This window comes from Diadema antillarum, unplaced genomic scaffold (genome assembly GCF_040938485.1).
Source record: "Diadema antillarum isolate AM-2024a unplaced genomic scaffold, OU_Dant_1.0 scf00000039, whole genome shotgun sequence".
NCBI lineage: Eukaryota > Metazoa > Echinodermata > Echinoidea > Diadematoida > Diadematidae > Diadema > Diadema antillarum.
In genome coordinates this window covers 73,213-97,650 of record NW_027270928.1, presented here as the reverse complement: position 1 = coordinate 97,650, position 24,438 = coordinate 73,213, and the positions used below count along the sequence as shown (strand labels likewise).

The 24,438-nt window shown below is 39.0% G+C and overlaps 1 protein-coding gene across 1 annotated transcript in view; it reads left to right on the top strand.

Moving 5' to 3' along the window:
* The window catches only part of LOC139711030 (inactive phospholipase C-like protein 2), a 200,190-nt gene that overhangs the window by 127,863 nt on the left and 47,889 nt on the right, over nt 1-24,438 (top strand). Inside the window, exons 6-7 of the mRNA XM_071622957.1 lie at nt 16,330-16,451; nt 21,831-21,894. Coding sequence (XP_071479058.1) covers nt 16,330-16,451; nt 21,831-21,894 — 186 coding nt within the window. The remainder of the gene's footprint in view (nt 1-16,329; nt 16,452-21,830; nt 21,895-24,438) is intronic.

The window sequence follows — 24,438 nt, the reverse complement described above, 5'->3', positions numbered from 1 at the left end:
TGCGCTCTCAAAATGCTTTTCTAGTTATATAATATATGGACTCTTAACCCATTGGAGACTAGTCCTGAGTATACTCAGGCAGATGTCTATGGGAAATATGTGTTATAGAAAAATGAGTTGTATCTCTCTGCATTATATGTACCATTATATCAAGTGTAGAAATAATATGGACACATACAATTGCATTTATGTATCATTGTTTTGTTTTATAAGTCTCATTTCGTATGATATCAACTTTGAAAAAAAAATCTGTTCCTCATTTTATATATCACTTGTTCTATCTCTCCTTCATGTATTCTCTTTTCTCTCTTTCTCCCTCTATCTCTCACTATCTCTGTCTCTATCTCTCCCTGTCTCTCTCCCTATCTCTCTCTTTCTCCCTGTATCTCTCACTATCTCTCTCTCCATCAAGCTGTCATTTCTTTTTCATCCGTCCGTCATCCATCAAGCCGCTTTTGTTTTATCCATCTCAAAATCTTAAGCTAGCATGGTTCCTCGAGCTTACCTTGTCACATTCACTCTCTGAATGTAGTTTCCCATTCCCATACTTTTTTAGCTCACCTGAGCCAAAGGCTCAAGTGAGCTATTGCGATCGCCCTTCGTCCGGCGTCCGTCGTGCGTCGTGCGTCGTGCGTCGTGCGTCGTGCGTCGTCCGTCGTCCGTCGTCCGTCGTGCGTCGTGCGTAAACTTTTTACATTTTCATCTTCTTCTTGAAAACCCCAAGACCGATTTTCATCAAACTTGGCAGGTAGCATCCCTAGGGGGTTAGGAACTCAATTTGTTAAAATGGGCACCATGCCCCACCCAGGGGGCCCCCAGGGGGGCCCAAACCCCCCAAAATTAAGGAATCTGTAAAAATCTTCTTCTCTAGAACCAGAAGTGATAGAGCTAAGTTAATACTATGAGTTAGTACATTGATGACTGTAGTTTCAAGTTTGTTCATGGCAGAATCAGGGGTGCCCCCCTTGGGACCCAGGGGAGGGGGTGGGGAAGGGTTCTAATGGGGCCTAAATTGTACATTTTCATCTTCTTCTTGAGAACCCCATGACCCATTTTCACCAAACTTGGCAGGTAGCATCCCTAGGGGGTTAGGAACTCAATTTGTTAAAATGGGCACCATGCCCCACCCAGGGGGCCCCCAGGGGGCCCAAACCCCCCAAAATTAAGGAATCCGCAAAAATCTTCTTCTCTAGAACCAGAAGTGATAGAGCTAAGTTAATACTATGAGTTAGTACATTGATGACTGTAGTTTCAAGTTTGTTCATGGCAGAATCAGGGGTGCCCCCCTTGGGACCCAGGGGAGGGGATGAGGAGGGGTCCTAATGGGGCCTAAATTGTACATTTTTATCTTCTTCTTGAAAACCCCATGACCCATTTTCACCAAACTTGGCAGGTAGCATCCCTAGGGGGTTAGGATCTCAATTTGTTAAAATGGGCACCATGCCCAACCCAGGGGGCCCCCAGGTGTCCCAAACCCCCCAAATGAAGGAATCTTTATAAATCTTCTCTAGAATCAGAAGTTATAGAGCTGAGATAATATTATGAGTGAGTACATTAATGACTGTAGTTTCAAGTTTGTTCATAGGAGATCCAGGGGTGCCCCTCTTGGGTGGGGGGGGGGGGGGGGGGGTGGTTGGAAGGGTCCAAATGGGGGCCTGAATTGTACATTTTCATCTTCTTCCTGAAAACCTCATGATGGATTTTTATCAAACTTGGCAGGTAGCATCCCTAGGGGGGTCAGGATCTCAATTTATCAAAATGGGCACCATGCCCCACCCAGAGGGCCCCAGGGGGCCCCAATCCCCCCAAATTAAGGAATCTTAAAAAAATTGGGCCCTTATTGTACATTTTCATCTTCTACTTGAGAATGCCTGGTCAAATTTTGGTAGAGCTGTGAATAATTTAGATTAGTGACTGCGTGAAAGGTGAACTTGCGATACTCAGGTGAGCGCTAGACCCGCGGGTCTCTTGTTTTGTTTTTGTTTTTGTTCTCTCCCATGTTACACATCCTTTCCTCCATCTGCCGGGGGAAAAAACAAAACAAAGAGAGAAATGAAAAGAAGATGAAGAGAAAATGAGACTAGAAACGGGGACGTCAACTTCCGTTGTTTCCTCTGGGGGCGGTGTTCGCGATCCTAATTACCCACGGAATGCTGTTTGTCGTCTGTATTACAGCGAGATGGGCTGCGGCCCCTTGTCGTACGGCATGCGGTCAGGTCGCAAGAACAAGGACAGCGGCCGGGGGGAAAACACAAAAAATGTTTGTGTGATGTTTGGTTTATCTTTGACTATATTTGTCTCTCTCAAAATGAATCATAATATATGAACGCTGTAGCTGTTGTTAGTAAACAGACGAAACCTTACTATTGATAATGTAAAGAGATTGAAGTTTGAAATCTTGTTTTATCTTTGTCATGAGAGTTGAGGCAGAGATTAGATCTTTGATAGAACCCTGTCATATCAATTGTTGATGAAAAGAGATTAACTAATCCATGTAATCCATATTGTGCCAGCATGGCCTTAATGTTGGATGGAGGCATGTTGTTTTGCTTCCAGGATATTTGCTCCTGCAACAATTGCTCCCCTGAAATGTATGCACATTAAGCTAAACATAAGTTTTAAACAAAAACATAACCCTTATCCTAATCCTAATCCTCACATCAGACTAAATCTAAAACCCTATCACAACCCTATCCCTACCCCTAAGTCCTCAGAGAAAATAAGACTGGAGCAGTTGTTGCAGTAACAAATGTTGTATCACCATTTTACACCTGTGTGGGCTGGTTAGCTTTAGATCAAGAGTGGAGGAATTTTGATTTCGAGCATTTTGACATCAAAGTGTGTATTTTTATGTTTGTGTGTGTATGTGCTTGCATATATACAACGTGTATGCATTTACTAGTGTGCTGGGAATAGTTTATGTGCATGAGTGTGGGTGTGTATTTGTATGTATGTGAGCTTGTAGTACAATGGCATTAGTTTGTACACAAGTGTGTGTTTGGGTTTGTTAATGTTTGTTATTTGATTTGTACATTTATACTGCTTTCATGTGTGCGTCTGTGTATGTGCGTGTCTTCCTCTGACAGTGAATAGGAATCATGCTTCTTGATTTCTGCATTACATTTCTGACTGATTTCCAATATCCGCTCTGTCTTGGTTGCGTCAATTTCCAATTTACTGCCCTGCCGGTCCACTTTATTGGCCATCGAGATCATGTTTGAAAGAAGAGATGCCATATAATCATTCTGATCTTTCCAGCTCTGATCTTGCGGAAGATGACAAACGTTAAGATTGGTAGAAAGGGACCCAGCAGACCCACCAGCTACCCACGTGCATCCAGCATACAAGAATAGGGCACCTGAAGGTCAAATCAGTGCAGTGTCTGTTCAGAGTTTCCAGTTATTATATTTATGGTTTTCTTCATCCAGAATAAGAAAAAGATTGATTTTTTTTCTTTGAGATAGATTGAGCATGGTTTCCAACTTCATAAGGTTGAACCAAATTCTATGTACCTTCACATCATGTCCTTCTATCTACCTATCTATCTATCTATATATCTATCTTTCTGTCTATCTATCTGTCTATCTATCTGTCTATCTATCTATCTGTCTATCTATCTGTCTATCTATCTATCTATTTCTATCTATCCATCTACACGTATCTATCTAGTTATTATGTTTCTTGTTTTCTTTGTCTATCTATCTATCGATCTATCTATCTATCTATCTCTATCTATCTATCTATCTATCTATCTATCTATCTATCTATCTATCTATCTATCTATCTATCTATCTATCTATCTATTTCTATATATCTATCTACACGTATCTATCTAGTTATTATGTTTCTAGTTTTCTTCATCCAGAATAAGAAAAAGATAAATTGTTTTTTGGGAATAGATAGATCTAGCATTACTTTCCTCTTTCTAATGTTGAACCAAATTCTATCAATGCCTTCACAACATGTTCTTCTATCTACGTTTTTGTCTATCTTTCTAATTCTATCTATGTATATCAATCAATCCATCTATCTTTCTATCTATCTATCTATCTATCTATCTATCTATCTATCTATCTATCTATCTATCTATCTATATATTGATCTATCTATCTACCTATCTATATCTGCCTATATATTTATTGGTATGATTTTAAAACACAGTACTGTGGCCTGTTGCATAAAACTTACCATTGAATTTCAATGGTAGCTACCGTCAAAATTAGGCGTCACAGCCAATCAGCATCAAGGATTATAGAATTTACCGCTAATTTGAAGACTTACCGCTAGAAAGAAGCAGTAAGTCCAGCGGTAAGGGTTTTACGCAACAGGGACCTGGTATGTTTGTGGTCTGAAAAGGTTGTCCATGAGTATGTTTGCAGAACTCTAATGATACCACCCTGATTGATGATGAGGAGATCTATTTTTTACAACCTACAAGTATCAACTTGAAAATGTGATTGATACTATGCTATCAATTTGAAACTAACAGATAATTATCTCAAGTTGTGATACACTATTGTAGTACAGTGTAGACATTGTATTTGCGTGCCAAGACATAGTCTGTTTCATAGAATTAACAATCGTTACCAAAACTGATTGCTTGAATTCTATGTTTAGAAAATGTAGTGCAGAGTAGATTTTTTTTCTGAAAGATTTTATTTCTGTCGAAGTAATTTCTTAAAAAAATTCAGACTTACTGAATTAGTTATAATATCGCATGGAATTATGGCAGGGTTGTAATAACATGGTAATGATAACTTTTTGTGACAATTAAAGGTTGTAGTTGCCAAATCATTCACTGTGTATCTGGTTTTTATTGTACTTTATGAGTACAAACCAACTGGCACAATGTTGTGTGATGATATTTCCTTTCCATTACTTTTCTATTTTTTCCTTTTGTATAATACCTGGCTTAGTGTTACATTTCTTTTGGTGGTTCTTAGGATGTGAATAGATAAACAGTCCCCACAACTTCCCCATTGTATAATAACAAATTTTAGTCGTTGATTTGCCTCCATTCTTGAGAGTCAACTTGGAGATTGAATGTTATTGCATGTTCATGACAGCTTCCGTTCAGTGCTCACAGTGCATACTCTAAACTTCTTGTTTCCAACGTGCTCCATGTTTAACGAAGCATTGAGACTTTAAAAGAAGTCAGAAAACACACAGTATTCAAACAACATCAACTCATTTTCTTGACACTGTATGGTAGGAAGCCTTTGTGATTGTACAAAGCTCCGGCAGCCTCTAGAGGTGTCACTCTAAATGAACTTTAGATGACATGCGGATTCATATTGCCATGCGTGATTGTTGCCAATGGTAACGCAACCTCCGAGGAAGGAGCGAGGATGGCATCCGTTTTGCAGCCCTTGCCGGATGAAGAGGTAGTTGAGCAGAAAATGTGTGACATTTTACTGAAATCAGCCAGATTAGGAACACGAAGCAAAATGATTGCGAGTGTGTTACTCCATTCACATCTTACCTAGATGGTAGACTCACTTTGGTCTCGTCTGGTTGTCTGTCTGAAGGTCTGCTCAATGACTCAGTCATGTTTGGTCTACATCTTGCTCAAGACCTGTTCTTGGTCTTGGTCAGATCTGATATATAGGTCCTGATAAGATCTGGTCTAGGTCTTGGTAAGCCGTGATCTTGTACTAGGTGAGATCTGGTCTAGGTCCTTCTGCCACACCTGCTCTTACATCTCGCTCTGAACTAGTGTATAGTGTAGGGCTTGACCAAGAGCCTTCTTTGGGCATTTTCAGGCCACACAAAGTCCAGTTTGTTTGTTTGTTTGTTTGGTTGGTTGGTTCGTTTGGTTTGTTTGTTTGTTTGTTTGTATGTTTGTTTGTTTGTTTGTTTGTTTGTTGTTTTTTTTTTTTGGGGGGGGGGGGCAACACCTGGTGTTGTTTTACCTGTAGGTGAAGCCTGGTGTAGGTCAAAGGGTCATGCTTAGTCTAGCCCTTGTTTAGGCTTCCCTTATTGTAGATGTGGCCAACCATTCAAGATAATGTATGTTACATTTATATGCTAGTCACATTGACAATAATATGATAGTCTATACTCTTCTTTGTACATACAGAAAGATAGCTCACAGGTCAGTTGCATGTGAGGCATTTTAATCCTGCATGCTGTGAAAGGCTGCAATGTGAATGGCTACTAAACTCTTTTCTCCCATTTTCAAACAGACAGCTGACGTATTTCAATTTTTGTTAAGTAATGAATGCATTTGCACCCTCAAGCTGAAAGACAAGAAAATGTTTCAAAATTTGATGAAAATTGATGCATGTTGATCACACTGCTCTACAGTAAAATTGTCTCCCCCCCCCCCTCTTTCAGACATTTGGAAAGCTTTATTCTCTTTTTCCATTTTTAATTTGATAAATTCTATTTTCAGACTGTAGCTTGAGGCAGGAACAAAAATATCACATCCTCTTTTGTTCAAGAGTGTGAGAGGAAGAGACCAGTATAGAATAGATGAATATTTGCTTCCAGTAGATTGAATGCATTTCTGTCCAGCTCTTGAGTAGTGTTGTTTTTGTTTTTTTCCTGCATCGGACTAAATAAAGGGTTCAACAACATAATGCAAATTTGAATCATTTCTAGGAAACTAGATGATGGAATCTGCTTGAAATAACAGCTACAACAACAACAACAACAACAACAACAACAACAACAACAAATCATCAATTTGATCCAGGCTCTTTCAGATGCAAAGATGGTTTGAAAGCACGCAATGAATTTGCTGCTTTCATCGTGATGTAGATTGAACTGGCTCCAAAAACAAAATTGAGTGGCCCTGTTTTTTTTTTTGTGTAGCACAAAGAATATGTCATTCTATCTGGCTTTGATGCCAGTACTTCATTACTTTTTTTTTCTTGTAATGTGCTGTAAATGGAAGTAGGTACAAAAGGCTCACGTTTCCGACAGCAGCGTGAAATTCGCTGCCTCTACCACATCCTATCAAGTGGCCGGCTCGCTGGCTGCAAACTCGCCTCGTGTTTGCCGTTCATTCAATTCAGGTTCCTGCGGTGTTTGTCGCTAGCCTTGAACTATCGGCCACCTTTTTTTGTGTGTAAACATGCCATTAGGCCCCCAGGTATGCGCAGTAGTGGCTCATAATCGCTTGTGTGTGTCTCTGTATGTGTGGTGTGTGTATGTGTGTACCTGGTACTTGTCGCGCACACACGGCGGCGCACGTTGGTGCATGCAGCCACAGTGTTCCTGCTGTGTCGGTGCACTGCGGTGCACCTGCCCGATGGATGACGGGTATGGATGCGGATTACCACCGGTCCCTGCACACCAGTCCCTCTGTGGTTTGGAATACTCTGAATACAGAGAAAGAAAGAGGAGGAGACATGAGTGAAAGATAAGGAAACAGAGAGATAGAGAGGGAGAGATAGATAGAGAGGGAGAGAGAGATAGAGAGAGGGAGAGAGAGAGGGGGAGAGAGAGTGGGGATGGTGGATGTAGTCACTGAGACTCGCAGAGAGAAATTATGTTCCAGAGAAGGATGGAGTAACAGATATAGGATGGAAAGAGAGAACAATGGAGAAACAGACAAAATAAAGGAGGGGGAGAGGGAAGGGGCGATAAAATATATCTTCATCAAGACTAACAGAGAAAATGTTTCAGAGAGGGAGAGGAAGAAAGGCGGAGGAACAGATAAAGGAGGGAGAGAGAGAAAAAAACCAGATGAAAACAAGGAGAGAGGATGAGGGAGAGAGAGAGAAGGATATAGAGTTACCGAGACTCAAGGAGAGAATGATCGAGAAAGAGAAACCATCAGATGGAGGGTGTGAGAGATGAAGATATGGAGGAAAAGAAGAGACGAAAAAAGACAGGTATATACTCACCAAGAAAGAATATAGAGGAGGAGGAGTGTGACATGCACAGGTGAACAGACAATGAGACAAAAACACAGATAGAGACACAAAGAGAGAGACAGAGAGAAGGGGGGAGGGAGAGATGGAGGGGGAGGTGGTACATGAAAGAAAGTGACATCAGAGGGAAGATATACAATATGTACTGTATACGCCATATATTTCGCGAGTCTAAATTTTCGCGAATCGGGACTTCCCGACAATTTTGCAAGTGGTTTAATTTGCCATCGTGGAGTCCTGTACTGTATGTATGTATACGCGTATGTCACATTCATATCGGCATTAGAGTCAATGTGTTCGCATGTTTTTAATTTCGTGAATAGCAGCTGACTAGCGATATTCGTGAAAATAAAAACCTCGTGAAATATTTGGCGTATACCGTATACAGGAAAGAAGGATTACAGAGAAGACTACAGTTATTCACTATAAAGTTAATTGTTTTTAATTTTGTATTTGATTTTTTTATTGTATCATACAAAGTAATTTTTGCTGAATGATGATAATAGCATTATAATAGTAATAATAATAAGAATAAGAATATGAATATGAATATGAATACGAATACGAATACGAATACGAATACGAATACGAATACAAATTTGAATACGAGTAAGAATGGTTTTGGCATCCCGATAGATGAAGATATGTGACAGATGAGGAAGAAAAGAATGATTGATAAGGATGAAAAAAGAGGAAGAGGAAAGGGCAAAGGATGAAGATTAGACGGAGGCAGAGGATGAAGAGAACGAGGAGAAGGGATGATGATGATGATTGGAAGGAGGAAGAAAAGGAAGAAAAGGATAGAGAGATTCAAAGAAAACTGGAGAAGTAAATGGTAAACATCAGCAAACAGACAAGAAAACAGAGTGGCATAGACATGAGTGTAAAGATGAGAGAGGATGCAAAAATAGATATACTTTTAGGATGTCAGACATAATAAGAGTGATAAATAGAAACACATACTGACATGTTTTATTTTTCACTTTATTCCCCCCGCCTACACTGAGGAAGCTGAAGGCAGCATTTAGAAGGAAAATGAAAAAACAGAAACAAAGTTTGACTGTACAGTTAAGCTGTTGATTTCATGTGAAACTTTGCAGCGCTGTCGCAAAATAACATTCATATTCTGACCATGACTCTTGTAGAATCGGTATTCCAAAATCATATTGATCAGGAATGTATTTTTGGGTTGCCTGTCCCCGCCCACAATATTTCTTCATGTGGCGAACCACAAAGAAAAACAAGTGTTTATTATCCTACACCCCTTTTTCTCCAATCACCTACACACGCTGCATCCCCCTTGCTGCTGGCCAGTACAGCACCCACGCAGTTTGAGATTACTCCTTTATAGTGCAGTAAAGGTTAATGTCGTGATTATTATTCCCTTTGCTCACTCAACCATGTTTCACTCAGAGCGGAATTTTAAAGACTCTCTGCAATATCAGTGTTAGAAGCTCCCATGTTGCTATATCTTCGCTCGGAAATTCAGGGCCACATCACATTCGTTTCGTTTAACTCTTTATGTGCCACGTTCGCGCCCCCGACTCAGACGACGGCGTGCCAACTTCGCATATTCTGCTCAAACGCACAAACCCGCCCAAACCGATCAATAAATCGCCAAATGCCACTGTACAATGGAAGCGTTTCTCGCGACTCTGTTCCCCTTGCACATAGCTTGCATTTCATGTGGTGAATGACCAGCAGGCGGTGTTCCCTACTGGATTCTGTGTTTAAGTTCTAAGTTTCTGTCAGTGTTTTGTGTACTTGTAAACATCATGCCTTTACAATAAATGTATCTGAGTAGTCATGTGAAAGAAAAACAAGATTTCATAGATTTGTCATACTGTTTACATCAAAGCAAAGCTTGACATTTTCTCTACAACATTGCGCACTACATGTCCAGCTTAACAGAAATCTGTAAAAGTTACATAGATTTGAAAACAGAATCTTTTTCCGTAGCATGACAATCTTTGCTGTCTCAGAATAATGTGGCACAGAGGGAGTTTACACCATGGCACATAAAGAGTTAAATAGCAATGATGAAGTTAAAGGCAAGTCCACCTTCACAGACACGTGGATTGATTGAATGCAGTGCAATATGTAGAACACATCAGTGAAAGTTTGGGGAAAATCGGACAATCCATTCAAAAGTTAGGAATTTTTATGCCTCCGCCACGAAGTGGTGCCGGAGGCATTATGTTTTCGGGTTGTCCGTCCGTCCGTCCGTCCGTCCTTCCGTCCGTCCGTCCTTCCGTCTGTCCGTCCGTCCGTCCTTCCGTCCGTCCGTAATGAATTTTGTGGACAGGGTAACTATCAAAACCTTTTGAGGTATCCTAATGAAACTTGGCATGTATGTGTATTAGGGGGTGAAGTTGTGCCTATCAACTTTTGGGTGCACATGCTCAAGGTCAAAGGTCAAAAGGTCAAGGTCAAATACGTAAAATTTCACTATTTCCACTATATCTATGCAATGCCTAAAGATATTTTCTTGAAACTTAGTGTATACATGTATTACCCAATTAAGATTCTCTGGTGAAAGTTTGGGTCATGAGGTCAAAGGTCAAAGGTCAAAAGGTCAAGTAAAAATATTAAAACTTCACCTTTTTTCTCTGTACCTTGGAAATTGTTCAAGGTATCTTCGTGGAACATAGTATATATACATGTACTGACTGGCAGTGATTATCTTGAAAATTTAAGGTTCATGGGGTCAAAGGTCAGGGGTCAAAGGTCAAGGGAAACACTTCAAAATTTTACTATTTCTGTCATGTTTATGCAATGCTGGCAGGATTTTTTTTTTTTTACACTTGGTGTATGCATGCATAACCTAATAGAGATTCTTTGGAAAAGTTTTTTTTTTCTTTAAATTTGTTTTTGCCTCAAAGGTCAAAAGGTATAAGATCAAGTGAAAGTGCTGAAATAAGCTTTTCCTCCATATCTCGGAAGTGGCTCAAGTTATCTTGAAACATACTACATATTCATGCATGTTCTGCCTGACAGTGATTATTTTATGAATTCTAGGGTCAAAGGCCAGATGAAAATGGTAACAATTTACTATTCAATGCAGAAATTGCACTTTTTCTCCGTACCTTGAAAATAACTCAATGCATAAACATATGAATGGGTCAAAGTCAAGTTAAAGTCCTTAACTCCCAAATACATGCTCTCCTATTCATCCAATTAAACCTACTGTAGGTCAAGGAAGGTGAATATTTAACACATTTGTGACAAACTTGTCGTTTTAATATTTTGCCAATTTTGTGAAAATGTAATCACACATTGTCCACATGTACTATCTGGACCTAGTAGGAGAATCATGCATAATGGCGGAGGCATACCAGTCGCCATAGCGACATTTCTAGTTAAAGTTTATGCTCAGTTACTGCTGGATGAGAAGACTACTACAGCTTGTGATGTCACATGTGTAGAATGATACAAAGGAAATAAAAAGAAAATTCAACAAATTTTCACTTTCCTTGCATAATAAAGAAGGCTGGACTTATGCCTCATTCTGAAGGCAGGGGGAATAATAATGCATAAACATATGTCAGTGACAAGTTGAGAAAATGTGGGGTTTTTTTCTTCAAAAAATACAATTTTGGGAAATCCTCTTTATATTTTTGCTCATATCGTTATATGCTTATCACATCTATACTGTAGTAGTCTTCTCGTCCAGCAATGACTGGACAGATACTTTGAAAAATTCGTAACTTTTGAATGAATTGTCTAATTTCCCCAAACTTTCACTGACGTGTTCTGCCAATATTGCTGCGTTCAATCAATCCACATGTATATGCAGGTGGACTTGTCCTTAAACCCATTGAGGACAAGTCCCAAGTATACTCGGGCAGGTGTCTATGGGAAATGCGTGTTGTAGCAATTCAAACTGTCCTCAACGGGTTTAAAAAACAACAATGATTTACATGATGAATAAATCAAGAATATCCCATTCCTCATTCCAGCACTTCTTATGCTAGAGTCACACACAGCCGGGTCACAAAACAGATTTGATCCAAGTGAAAATGAGCCAGATTAATAGCGGAATAGAGGGTAATTTATGCTACGGTCACACACGGCCGGATTTCGAACCGCGTCCATAAGGAATTAAACCGTATCGACCCGGTTCAAGCCGTAGAGACCTGTATTGACCCGTATCGAACTGTATAAAAATCCACTTAATAAATCCTAAACTGAATCCTTTTCGACTCCTATTGACCCGTGTCAACCCGCTTCGACCCGTACCGTAAACCTTGTCATCATCTGTTGCATGAAGGCAATGCGGTATACGGCAAGGGTCCATACGGTTATACGCTGCGGGTTGCAGCGGGTCGATGCGAGTCAATGTGGTTCGAACATGAATACGGAATTGAAATCCACGAGAATTTTTATTTCGTAATTCTCGCTTCGAGAATTCATGTGAGATCCCGCTCATGCGCATGAGCAGATGTCACTACGTTCAGCGCATTGGGACTTGTGTGATACACGAGGATATTTTTGCGCAGAAAAATTGTCTTTCCCGTCCTATATCGGGGTAATTTAGATCAGAATTTCATCATCAATCTTCGTGAAATTACTTCGTGATTCGTCTCGAAGGAGTTATATGAACTCATTATAAGCGAGAAAGCAATCACAGACGACAAATCTTCGCCGCTCTTAGCAAGTACCAGCGTAGCGGAGACGCTGGATGAAGTGACAGCCGCAGTGCCTGCTGCGGGTGGAAATTTTGAACATGACCAAAAATTTTTCACCGCCGTATCGTAGCCCCCGGAATCCATCAGGAATTGACACGGGTTACGATGTGGGCCAATGCGGGTCTCTGCGGCTCGAACCGGGTCGATACGGTTTTAATTCCTTATGGACCCGGTACGAAATCCGGCCGTGTGTGACTGTAGCATAAGGAACCATATCACTTAGTCGTCTTCAGGGGAATGTCTCAAGCTTAGCATCTGATTGCGGAATGTCAGAACTATAATTGTCTGGGTAACACTTTATCCATTCCCCATGGCGCCAGACTTTGTCCTTGCAAAAATGTCTGCAATAGTACGTAATGAAACAGTGTCAGACCACAGTTAATAAAAAAGTGGGCGGGGCATTGGAGGGGGTCGGGGTTCATGTCTATGGCGTCTTAGTGAGAAAGTGTTCATGCATTATGAACAGTTGGATGCGGTCAGTATTTATTCCTGAGACGCGAGGTAGGATGTTTGTCAGTTCTGTTTTTTTTTTTAATGCCTATGCAGGGAATAATTTTCAAACTCAAATTTGATTGGCAATTTCAGCTGATGAAAAATATCTGCAATGATATCCTGTACACTTTTATGTAAGAAAACTGCTACACAAAAGTTAGTTTGTGTAGCAGTGGTGTAAGAATGCATAGCAAATTGCGATGCGATACCAGGAAAATTATTCCCTGCTATGATGGGTCACTGAGAAAATATTGATATGATCAGTTGGGTGTGGTCACTATATTCCTTAGATATGAGGTAGGAAGGTTTGTCTTGCCTTATTGAGAAAATGGTAATATGAACACATGGGTGTGGTCAGTGTTTATACCTGAGATATGAGGTAAGAAGTTTTGTTAGTTCTTTTTTTTCTACATTCTCATTTGTGTGTCCCATAAAGAGCAAGAAGTATCTATCTTGATGTTAGCAGCAACAATCGTGTTGTTTTCACACGTCTTTATTAGTGACTCAGCAATGCATGTTATGAATGATTTAGAAATACTGGACAAACCCTTCTGCATAATGGTACAAAATGATGAATATGCCGGTTGTGTGTGTGTGTGTGTGTGTGTGTGTGTGTGTGTGTGTGTGTGTGTGTGTGTGTGTGTGTGTGAATACTGAAGATACATACCTGAAATGTATGGTTTGAATAATGGATGAATAGATTGTGAAGTGATGCCTACAATTCAGCATCTGCCTGCATGGTGCTGGAATGGCTGTTGCTGTTTTCTGTGAATCCACATCCATTGCTCAGTCCTCTCCCTAATTGAGAAAAAGGCTTTTTGCCAATCTTTTAATGTTTTACGGCCTGGCATTGATCGAGAGTCAAATCTATTTTCGAGGTGTCAGCCAGGATGCAGGTGGGACGCGAATGAATAAAAGCTGCTGTGACAAGGATCCTCCATTTCGTTTCTGTTTTGTGCTGTATCTTTTTGAATTGTTGAAACTTGCTGCCCGAAATGTGCTGAAAAAAGAAATGATGGCATTCTACTGTTTACCCTTTTTAAACTCCAGGGGATTTTGCTGCTGAAATGATCAAATTATATCAATAACATCCGATTTTGGAGAAAGTTCTTTGTGGAACTGTTTAAATTCAGTAAATCCATACAGAATTTAGAAGAAAATAGGGAACATTTTATTGCCTATCTGAGAGAGAAGTGGGAACTGTAAACTGCTCTGTCCTTTAAGACTCAGATATAAGTGTTGTAGTTGAATTGGCTGAACAAAGGATTTCTTTTCTACTGTTTTCTTTTTTCCATATAACACTGACAGAAATTATTCAAGAATGTGTGAAAAAAACCAAAAAAAGCTACAGCAGTAAACCATAAACCCGTTAGACTTGGCTGGGTTCGTCTGCAGATTTCTAAATTGAGATTTCCACTACCCTGTTTTTTTTTTCTCTCAGTTTCTCTCCCTCTCTCTCTCTCTCTTTTCTCTCACTAAGTTTTTCTCACATAATTTCTCTCTCTTGTATCTCTTTCTCTTCATTTCTCCAACTCTCTCTTAGCATCTTTTTATCTCATTCCCCCGTCCATCTCTTCCTCTCCATATCTCTTTCTTGCTGTATCTTCCTCTCTTCTCTTCATCTATCTCTCTCTCTTCATCTCTTCCTATCTTTCTCACTTTATTTCTCTCTCTCACTATCTTTTCCTCTCTTCATCACTCTGCAGCTTCCTTTCTTGAATTTTCAATCTATCTCTTTCTCTCATTATTTCTCTTTTTTTCTCTCCCTTTCTTCCTCTTAATCTCTTCATCTATTTACTTCTCTACCTCTCTATCTTTCTTTGCATTTCTCTCTTCAGCTCCTCCTCCCTTCATTCTCCATCTCTTATCACTCTCTCTTTATATCTCTTCATATATCTCTCTCTTTATATCTCTTTATATATCTCTCTCTTTATATCTCTTTATACAGCTCTCTCTTCAATTTATCTTTCTGTATATCTTCAACTATTTATTTCAGTCTTTCATTCTTCATTCTCTTTAATACTATCCTTTTTTCTGTTTCCTTCTTAATATAATATATTTGATTCTTCCTTTTTCTTTTTTTTATCTCTCTCTCTCTCTTTATTTCTCTTTATGATACAGGCTGTATGTCTCGTACGTTCTTTTTCTCTAGTTCATCCTTTCATCATCTCTCTCTCTCTTAATTGATAAGCTCCATCTTCCTATTCTTTCTTTCTTTCTCCAACTAGCCAGGAGCAGCTGGAATTTCCCATCCATGGTTTCATAATTGAGTTTGGACTGGACTCTAGTCGATGCATAATTCATTTTTATTTTCTCTCTCTCCCTCTCTAACCAGGGGTGGCTTGAAATTCCACATTGCCACAATGAAATTTTTATGTTTTTTTCTTTCTTTTTTTTAAAGCTGGCAAACAAGTGAATTGAGGAAAAAAGGGGTGATGGAATAGACAACTTGTTTGTTATTTTGTGTCTTATGTGAGCAGTGCAAATCCGTAGAAATATCGATGTGATTATCTTTAGACTGTGTGGGCGGTGATATTCAGCCAAAGTGCTTGACATTGTCGAGGTCACGTACATTTCTGCCACTCCGTGTTTCCTGCCAATAAATTCTTCTTTTGTAGAAAATGCGTCTTTACCATCATTCACTGTTCTCACATAATGGTGGAAGTAACTCATCAAGTCCAATAAACCACTTTTGAATAGTATGAAGCTGGATCTGTTTTATGGTGTTCCGTATGTCACTTGTTGCCAGGATTTCAAAATGGGGAATAAAAAAAAAAAGGCAAATAATGTGAACCCTGTATTGGCCATGATTTCTTTGATTTGCCCAAATTTTCTGTGATATTTCAGTATTGATTCTCCTGTTCATTTTATTTGTTTTTTACATGGTTCAAATGTTTCTGTATAAGCTGTTATTTTCGCGAGGGTTTTATTTTTTGCGAATTTCGCGAATCACAGTTGGATCGTGAATTTAACAACACCCGAAAATGTCGCCAGACGCTAGAGTAATAGTACATTTAATTTGGCGTAGGTGTCAATTCGCGAAAACAACATCTCGCAAAAAAGTCTGTGACCTCATTCGCGAAAATATTTGTACGTGAAAATAACAGCGTATACAGTACTTTGTAGGGCCTAGATCTCACATTTTGCAACATTTGTTCCTGAAAGGTGTATAATATTGATGGTATGAGGGGGGAAAACATTTGAAAAATATTATGCTACAACCACTTTTACACTCTTTTTCTGTTCTCCATTTTTTTTCCTTACTGTAGGAGATGACTCAACCCAAAGTCCAGGAAGGTAGCAGTGGTCGCCCCACACTGTCCAGCACTGAATTCTTGGAACTCTTTAAAGAGATGTCAACGAGACCAGAGATCTACTTCTTGCTCGTACGGTAGGGGTCGAATTTCTCCTTGAAAATTTACAGTAATTTAAAGGGATTGTATAGTTTTGACTGAGACTTAACTTCAGGTTTCTAAATTGTAACATTTTTTGTTGAGATAAATTGAGAAACCTCTTATGAAATGTGAAAGAGCATGTAATTTTAAGAGGAATTCAATGTTTATTTGATGAAAATTAGTTTAGAAATGACCGAGATATCCAAAACAGAGCAATCCTAATAAAAGGTGGGACCCACCTTTTGTTATGGTCACTTTGTTTTACTTTGATTTTGGATGTCTCAGCCATTCTTAAACCGATTTTCATCAAATGAACTTTGAATACCTCTTAGAATAACATGTTTTGTACTATTACATAAAGTGGTTTCTTGGTATCTCGCAAAAAGCTAAAAGTCCAATTCTCATCTCTACCAATACTATATTATCCCTTTAAGGAGGTGTGAAGTGGTAGCAACTATTAAAGTGAAATTGTATGAAACTTGCTTATGGTGCGCAGCAATACCCTGTCATGTTTTTTCCCCCTCTGTTTGTTGAAACATTGGCCACAATAGTATGGAATTTAAAAAGTTACTTGTAAGGTGCTGATCAATTCTCACCCAGAGGGTTTACCAACCATAGCATATAGAAACAGTCACGTGGGAGTGACTAGATAAAAGTGTAAAAAGTTGCTTGTATGGTGTAGAGCGATTCCTGCCACATTTTGCCAAGTGAGTATTCATTAGACCAGTGACGACGACATAGACAACAACGGCAACAATAACAATAACAATAACAATAACAATAACAATAACAATAACAATAACAATAACAATAACAATAACAATAACAATAACAATAACAATAACAATAACAATAACAGCAACAACAACAACCACCACCACAACAACAACAACACCAACAACAATAACAGCAACAACAACAACAACACCACCAACAACAATAATACAATTTTGAGCGGCTGTTTGTATGGTGAGGATCAATTCTCTGCCAAAAAGTTTTACAGCAGGGCACGGGGACAGTTAAAGGACAAGTTCACCTTCATAAACATAAGGATTGAGAGAATGTAGCAATATTAGTAGAACACATCATTGAAAGTTTGAGGAAAATCAGACAATCCGTTCAAAAGTTATGAATTTTTGAAGTTTTTGTGCAGTACCCGCTGGATGAGAAGACTACTGCAGTGTATGAATAACTTAGATGTCACATGCGTACAACAATATAAGGAAAATGTAAAGAAAATTTCACAAAATTCCATCTTTTGAAAAAAGTACACATTCCCCTGACTCGTTACCGATAAATGTTATGGGTAATATTATTCCCCCTGCCTTTAGAAAGAGGCAAGTCAATTGCTCTTTTATTATGCGAAAAAAGTGAAAATATGTTGAATTTTCTTTTATATTTTCTTTATACCGTTGTACGCATATGACTTACAAGCTGTAGTAGTCTCCTCATCCAGCGGTTCCAACACAAAAATTTAAAAAATTCATAACTTTTACATCGATTGTCCAATTTTCCTCAAACTTTCACTGATGTGTTCTACTAAATATTGTTGCATTTTCTCAATCCTTATGTTTATGAAGGTGAACTTGTCCTTTAAGTGGCAGCAACTAAATGCACCTGTTATAAGTTGCTTGTATTGTGGAGTCAGAGCTATTCCCTGTCCAGAATGATTTGGTGCTCTGCCTAGTTTTATCTCTAACAGTATACTAGCATGTAGAATATGCAAAAGTGTATGAATTATTAAACTTTCAGTCATTTTTGTTTTCTGGTCGATGGAATCCCATTTTCTTTGCTCATTTTTCCACTAATAAATTTTTTTGGTTTCTGTGTACATTTTGTAATAGATAGTTAGCAACAAATGAATGGAATTTTAAAGGTGCATGGTCCCTGTGTTTTAGTCAAATGCGTACGCGGGCGCACGGCGCAAGTTTCCTATAGAGACCTACGCTATCGACTTCTTTTGGCGCTTACGCTTTGGCCCACTTTCCCGAGTCCGAAGAAGTCCGATTCACTGTAGTCAGTGGTCCGATCACAGTTCGGCTCATGATTCGGCTGAGGGGGATGACAGCTTTAGCAAACTTCTTTTGTGATGTCATAATAACAAGCACATATGCACGCACCCTGGCATTACTACAGACTGCGCGATGCGCAGAGAAGACAACAAAGGCAACGTTACTTAGCAACACCTACGCACTTTACTCTTGATGACAGCTCTACTTCGGTAATCTTCGGCAGTATCATCAACAGCGCCATCTACACTACCGGGACTATGCCCCTTTAAGAGTTGCTTGTATGGTCTGAATTAATTCTAAATCAGGTCTTACATTAGCACTTGAACTCAGTGGCTACAGTAACAATGTAGTTGAAATATTGATTGTAAGTGGCTAGTATATGGAATGAAGGTGTTCTTTCCCAGCACATTGTTTTGTTTTGTTTTTTAACCTAAGTTCATTGGAACAATGTCAACTGCTAAATTAAATTTTGAAAGGTTGCTTGTATGCTGTGAATCAATTCTCTACTGGTCAGTTTAATCTCAGTGCGTAGGATTGGCAGCAACAACTAAATACAATTTTCAGAAGTTGATTCGATCAAACCCATGGAGGTAATTAACCAGGTCGGGAAATGTAGCATTTGCAAATTGAGTTTAGAGAATTGAGCCTGATGCTGTGTATACAAGAATACCCATATGTCCTTGCAGACACTCGCACCCACCCACCCACACACTCACAAACACACACACACAAACACACACACACTCATAAACACACACACACACACACACACACACACACACACACACACACACACACACACACAGACACACAGACAGACAGACAGACATATAGACACATATTTACTTGTATACACATGCATGTACAATGCTGCCCTGATATTAACCTGTTGAAGACGAGTTCCGAGTATACTCCGGCAAGTGTCTATGGAAGATGCATGTTGTAGCAAAATCAGCCCATCCTCAACGGGTTGATAAACCCTTTAAGTGCCTATTCCTTTTGTTGTTGTTGTTGTTGTTGTTGCTTGTTTATTTTGTGTTTTGGCAGCCATGGCTAAGATGTTTAATAGCCTCCAGTCCCTGGCATAGTGAAGACCTGAGATAATTCACAGGGAGTTAGCTCCAGCAGAAGATGCCTTAAAGGCAAACCAGATGAATTAGAATGCTGGGAATGAACCTGACCGCTAGAGTCAGTCAGGCATACCATCCAATCAGCCAAGATCACCAGCCTTAAGACAACAAGTGCATGCCAGTCACAGGAAAAGCATGCTTGTGACACGGTGGCATGTGACTTCAATATGAGTATTACACATTGAGCATTGAAGGTCAAATGAGGCATTATACGTGTTCTGCTTTTATTCTTCTTTATATTATTTGTGACCGTGCACCTCAAAACGAACATAAAGTCGCACACATTGATTTTGCGCGAGGACTGAAAATAAGTGAAATGGGTCAACCTAGCCGAACTTGACTTTTTCATATTTTCTGAAAGAGCGGGTCTTCTTTTACATTATGCTAAACTTTGGTATCATAAAACGGGCAGGAAAGTGTGTTTTTTGAGCAGTTTATCTAATAGTGTGATTAGGTGTGTCTTTAGAATCCCTTTTTCATTTCTGAAAAACCTTGTCCACACTCTTCACTTTCAACTCTAATAACTTTTGAAAGGATAGTGCTACTGCTTTGAAAGTTGGCTTTAATTGTGGACAGAATGTGTTAATGAGGCATGCTTTAATAATTTCAGTTTGATTTGATAATCCCATCATTGTTGTTACTCTGGTGGTTTACTTCCTGTTTTTTTGTCCCATTCATCGCACAGCCAGCACGGTTTGGTAAAAGATTACGCGCTTGAATAGACACTGTACTTCTGAACCTCTTTTCTCAGTTCACACTTTTCCTGAGTTTGTGCTTTCTTTCAAATATTTAGATAGGTTAGGAGAGTCCATTTGATTTGAGTTATACATCATTTCAAAGCTTAAAGTCTGCTCTTTCAGAATAAGGTCTTAACTAAAAATTCATGTCTGGCAACTTTTTTTTTGTTTTGAGGTGCAGGGTCACATTTTCTCATCCGTCATTTTAATTTGTGCCTCTGTTTTGTCTGACTCTCTAAGGAGCACCCTTTGTGCTTGTGACCCGCCACAACAAATGGATCCGAAAGTTACTGAAGGCAGAGCCTAGAAAATTGAGTTTAAAGTCAGATTATTAACTCTTTATGTGCCACTTTCGCACGCCCGACTCAGTCGACGGCGTGCCAACTTCGCATATTCTGTTCAAACGCACAAACCCGCTCAAACCGATCGATAAAGAGCCAAATATCACAATACGATGTAAACGTTTCTTATGATTCTGTTCCTCTCGCATATAGCTTACACTTTATGTAGTGATTCTCCAGAAAGCTGTGTTCCCTACTGGATTTGGGTATAAATGCTAAGTTTCTGTAACTGTTCTGTGTGCAAAAGTCATGCCTTTACAATAATGTAGCTTCTGGTCTTTAGAAAGAAAAACAATCATAGAGCCGACATACAATTAACACAAAAGCAAAGCTTGGCACTTTCTCTACAACTTTTTTCACTACATTACCAGCTTAACAAAAATCTATAAAAGTAACATAGATTTGAAATTCAGAATATTTTCCCAAAGCATGACTACGTTGGTGTGCCCAGAATAATGTGGCACACAGGGGAATTCCACCATGGCACATAAAGAGTTAAAATTGGTCAAAACTTTCAGATTTCTATTTTCGGTGTTATTTTTTAGTCTGATGTTTCATCTATCATCTGCTGAAATTTTGAAGCCAAATGATCTGAAGGGAAGGCAAGATATGAGTGTTTTTCTGGGCCATGATTTTCTGACTTTCATTGGAACAGAAACGTGTCCGAAGATTTGGATTTAGCGCTGCAGATAGACTCCGCCCCTAGCAAGAAGGGAGTGATCTTCTTGGTCAGTGCGTGGCATCCTGATTACTGATTGGTTGTGTGTAGACCGCTGGTGCTAAGCTTGAATGAACATGGTTGCTAGGAGCATACTTTCTACTGTCAAGAGATGAAAACTGTCTTATGTCCCCTTGATCACAATTGCGTCGGAAGGAAAACTTTGAAGGTAGTTATCTCGAAATGCAATTTTTCCTAGACCACTCGACATGCTCTCCTAAAATCAGCGATATCTCTGCAACCGAGTACTACTTTATGAGTCATGTTGTATGTGAAATTAACATGGAAGAGTAAGGGAATAATGTCATGTCATTTTCAGAAAATCGCCCTCCCTAGACTTTCAGATCCTTTTGTTGAAGCGGGTCACATTTGTACTACCAGAACAACTTCTTGTTCCAACTAATTTCTTTCATTCTAAACCTTCTCTCCATCCACAGGTACTCTAGTAGTGAGTTCATGACCTTGGATGACCTCATGATATTCCTGGAAGCTGAGCAAGGGGTAAGTTTAACTCTTTATGTGCTTTGAGTGCTGATTGACACAGAAAACCCCATAGCATTCTACACACTGTCTAAAGACCCTGGTACAGACAGAGTTACGTACTATTCCACATGTTGTCACTATGAAACTCTATATCAATTCATTTTCTGCATGGATGAAAGGTTTACTTTGTATTGAAACTTTTTTTTTTGGTTATCTATGCATGAGACGAAAGAGTGAAAAACAAATGAACAAACAAAATGAACTCTTAGTCATGCTTTGCCTTCTGCCTCAGGCTTGTCCTTTATCATAGGATTGAAAGTTTTGTCAGTTCCCGGTGATATGCTCTCATTTTGTCATCATTACTATAAATGAACAGGCATGAGATTTCTCTCTGAAATATTATCTATGTTTTGAAGGAAAAATCCGAGGCAGAAAGACATGATCTGACATTTGGTAGTTTAAATTTTCATCAGAAATCATGAAAATAAACAGATGCATTAAGAGGAAAGAGAATGTATGGAGATAAACTTGAAATAGGACCGTCTTGCTTCTTGATGCAGAATTAGCACCAGAGCAGTCACAACGTTTAGAATAATATGTCTTGTGGTTATATTAGAGGTAAAGCTTAAAGTATACAGTGCCGCCTAGCAACTAGTACCCGTCAAGAAATAACCCCAAAATGCCATCAAATAACCAGGGGATAGTGTACTTGTCAGTCAAGACTTAGCAGCGAGAATAAACGAATCCCGCGCCAGCGTCTCGCCGGAATTATACGGGGAGATCGTTTGGGGAGTTACGCCACTCGCGGTGATTAGCATCAAGACTCCCGAAGTTCATTTCCACAAAGCCGATTTGACGTATCTGGAGAATGTTGGCCAATATAAAAGAGAGAAGAAAGAGAAGAGGAGGAGAGAGGGAGAGAAAAAAAAAAAAGGTAGAAGAAGAAAAAGTACAGATCACATGTGGCTCTCCTTTTACCAGTCGGCGGAATCAAATCTTGGATACCTCGCCAGAAACTGCAGATCTCGTCAAACCAAATTACCATCTCGACAAATCTCATTTACTCCACAAAGAATCACAGTAATTGGAAAGAAAAAAAGCAAGTTTCCTCCATACGAGCAGAAAAAACAAAAATAGAACACAGACATGCAAAAAAAAAAAAAAAAAAAAAACCTTGAAAAGCCGAAGGAAGACATTACAGTTATAATCTGTGTAATAGTGTTGTAATGAGTTGCTATATCTTCCCCATCACAATTTTTTTTTTAAAAACTGGTTAAGGACTGGCTGATATTGCTGTAACTAGCATTTCTCTATTAAAGACGCCTGCTGAGTATACTCTGGACTGGTTTACCACGGGTTAAAGTACAACTGACGTCTTGGTGCAGTTCATTCACCTATAAAAATAGCAAAAGAATCTATCAAAAATACACTTTTTCTCTTTCTTTCTGTCTCTGTTCATCTCTCTATCCGTATCTTTTTCTATCATGCTCTCTTTCTCTCTATATACTTCTCTTTTTTTCTATCGCTGTTTTTGTCAATTTTTCTTTCTTTTTTCTTTTTCCTTTGTCTAGCTCGTGGCAGCTGCTTGGTACAGTACACAGAAGGTACCGACATTGGGGGAAAAAAGAAACAGTTCTGCTTTAACAACGTGTCTGGTATCCATCCTAGTAAAAGCAAATTATAACAGCTTTATGAGGAAAATAGTTCCAAAGAATCAGAGAAAAAAAAAAGAAGGTGAAAATACAAAGCCTCATGTGCAGGTGTGATGTCTGCTTTCATGTCTGTATTAGCCTTTTGATGTTATTCATTACTTGTTTCCATCAGCCTGGACATACAATTGTATACTAGCCTTTTACTAGTTTTCATGACAGAAATGGCAAACACACACACACATACACATACACACAATCAAACAAACCAGTATTCACACCTTGTACTGTAATGCTGTTCATATTAACACTTGTCAAAATTAAATGACATCAAAATACCTTTATATCGAGTCATATGATAAGCTAATTATGTCAACAGGAATATGACTACAGACAGACAGGCAGATAGAGAAGAAGGAGATAGAGAAGAGGAGATATAAAGATGTAAATGTTTCTCCATGCTGCATGAATATGATAGTTTTATCTTCTTGCTGTATTTACATTAACTCGCGAATAATCATGATTATAATCTGGCAGGCGTCTATGGAAATTGCATGTTACAGCATAATTAGCTGGTCAAGCAATCAGCTAATGAGATTAAAACCAAATCAAAGCTTCAGAGCCTGTAAGTTCCAATCTGATCTCTGTAGGTAGATTTGGTGGTGGTCAATCTTAAAGGTCAGGATCTTGGACACTACAGTCGTCCAGTCAGTGGTCAACAAATCAATAATGAGTGTCTGGTATCCCTTTTAGCCAGTTTCAAATTCCAGCTAATGCCGTGGCTGATATTGGTTTCAAGAACTTAAAATGTTTTCTTGCATTTCTCTATTTAAAGAACTTTACTACTGTAAAAGTGGAAATTTTCGCGCATTTTGCGTAACCAGAAACTAGCGCGAAAATAAAAGCATGCGAA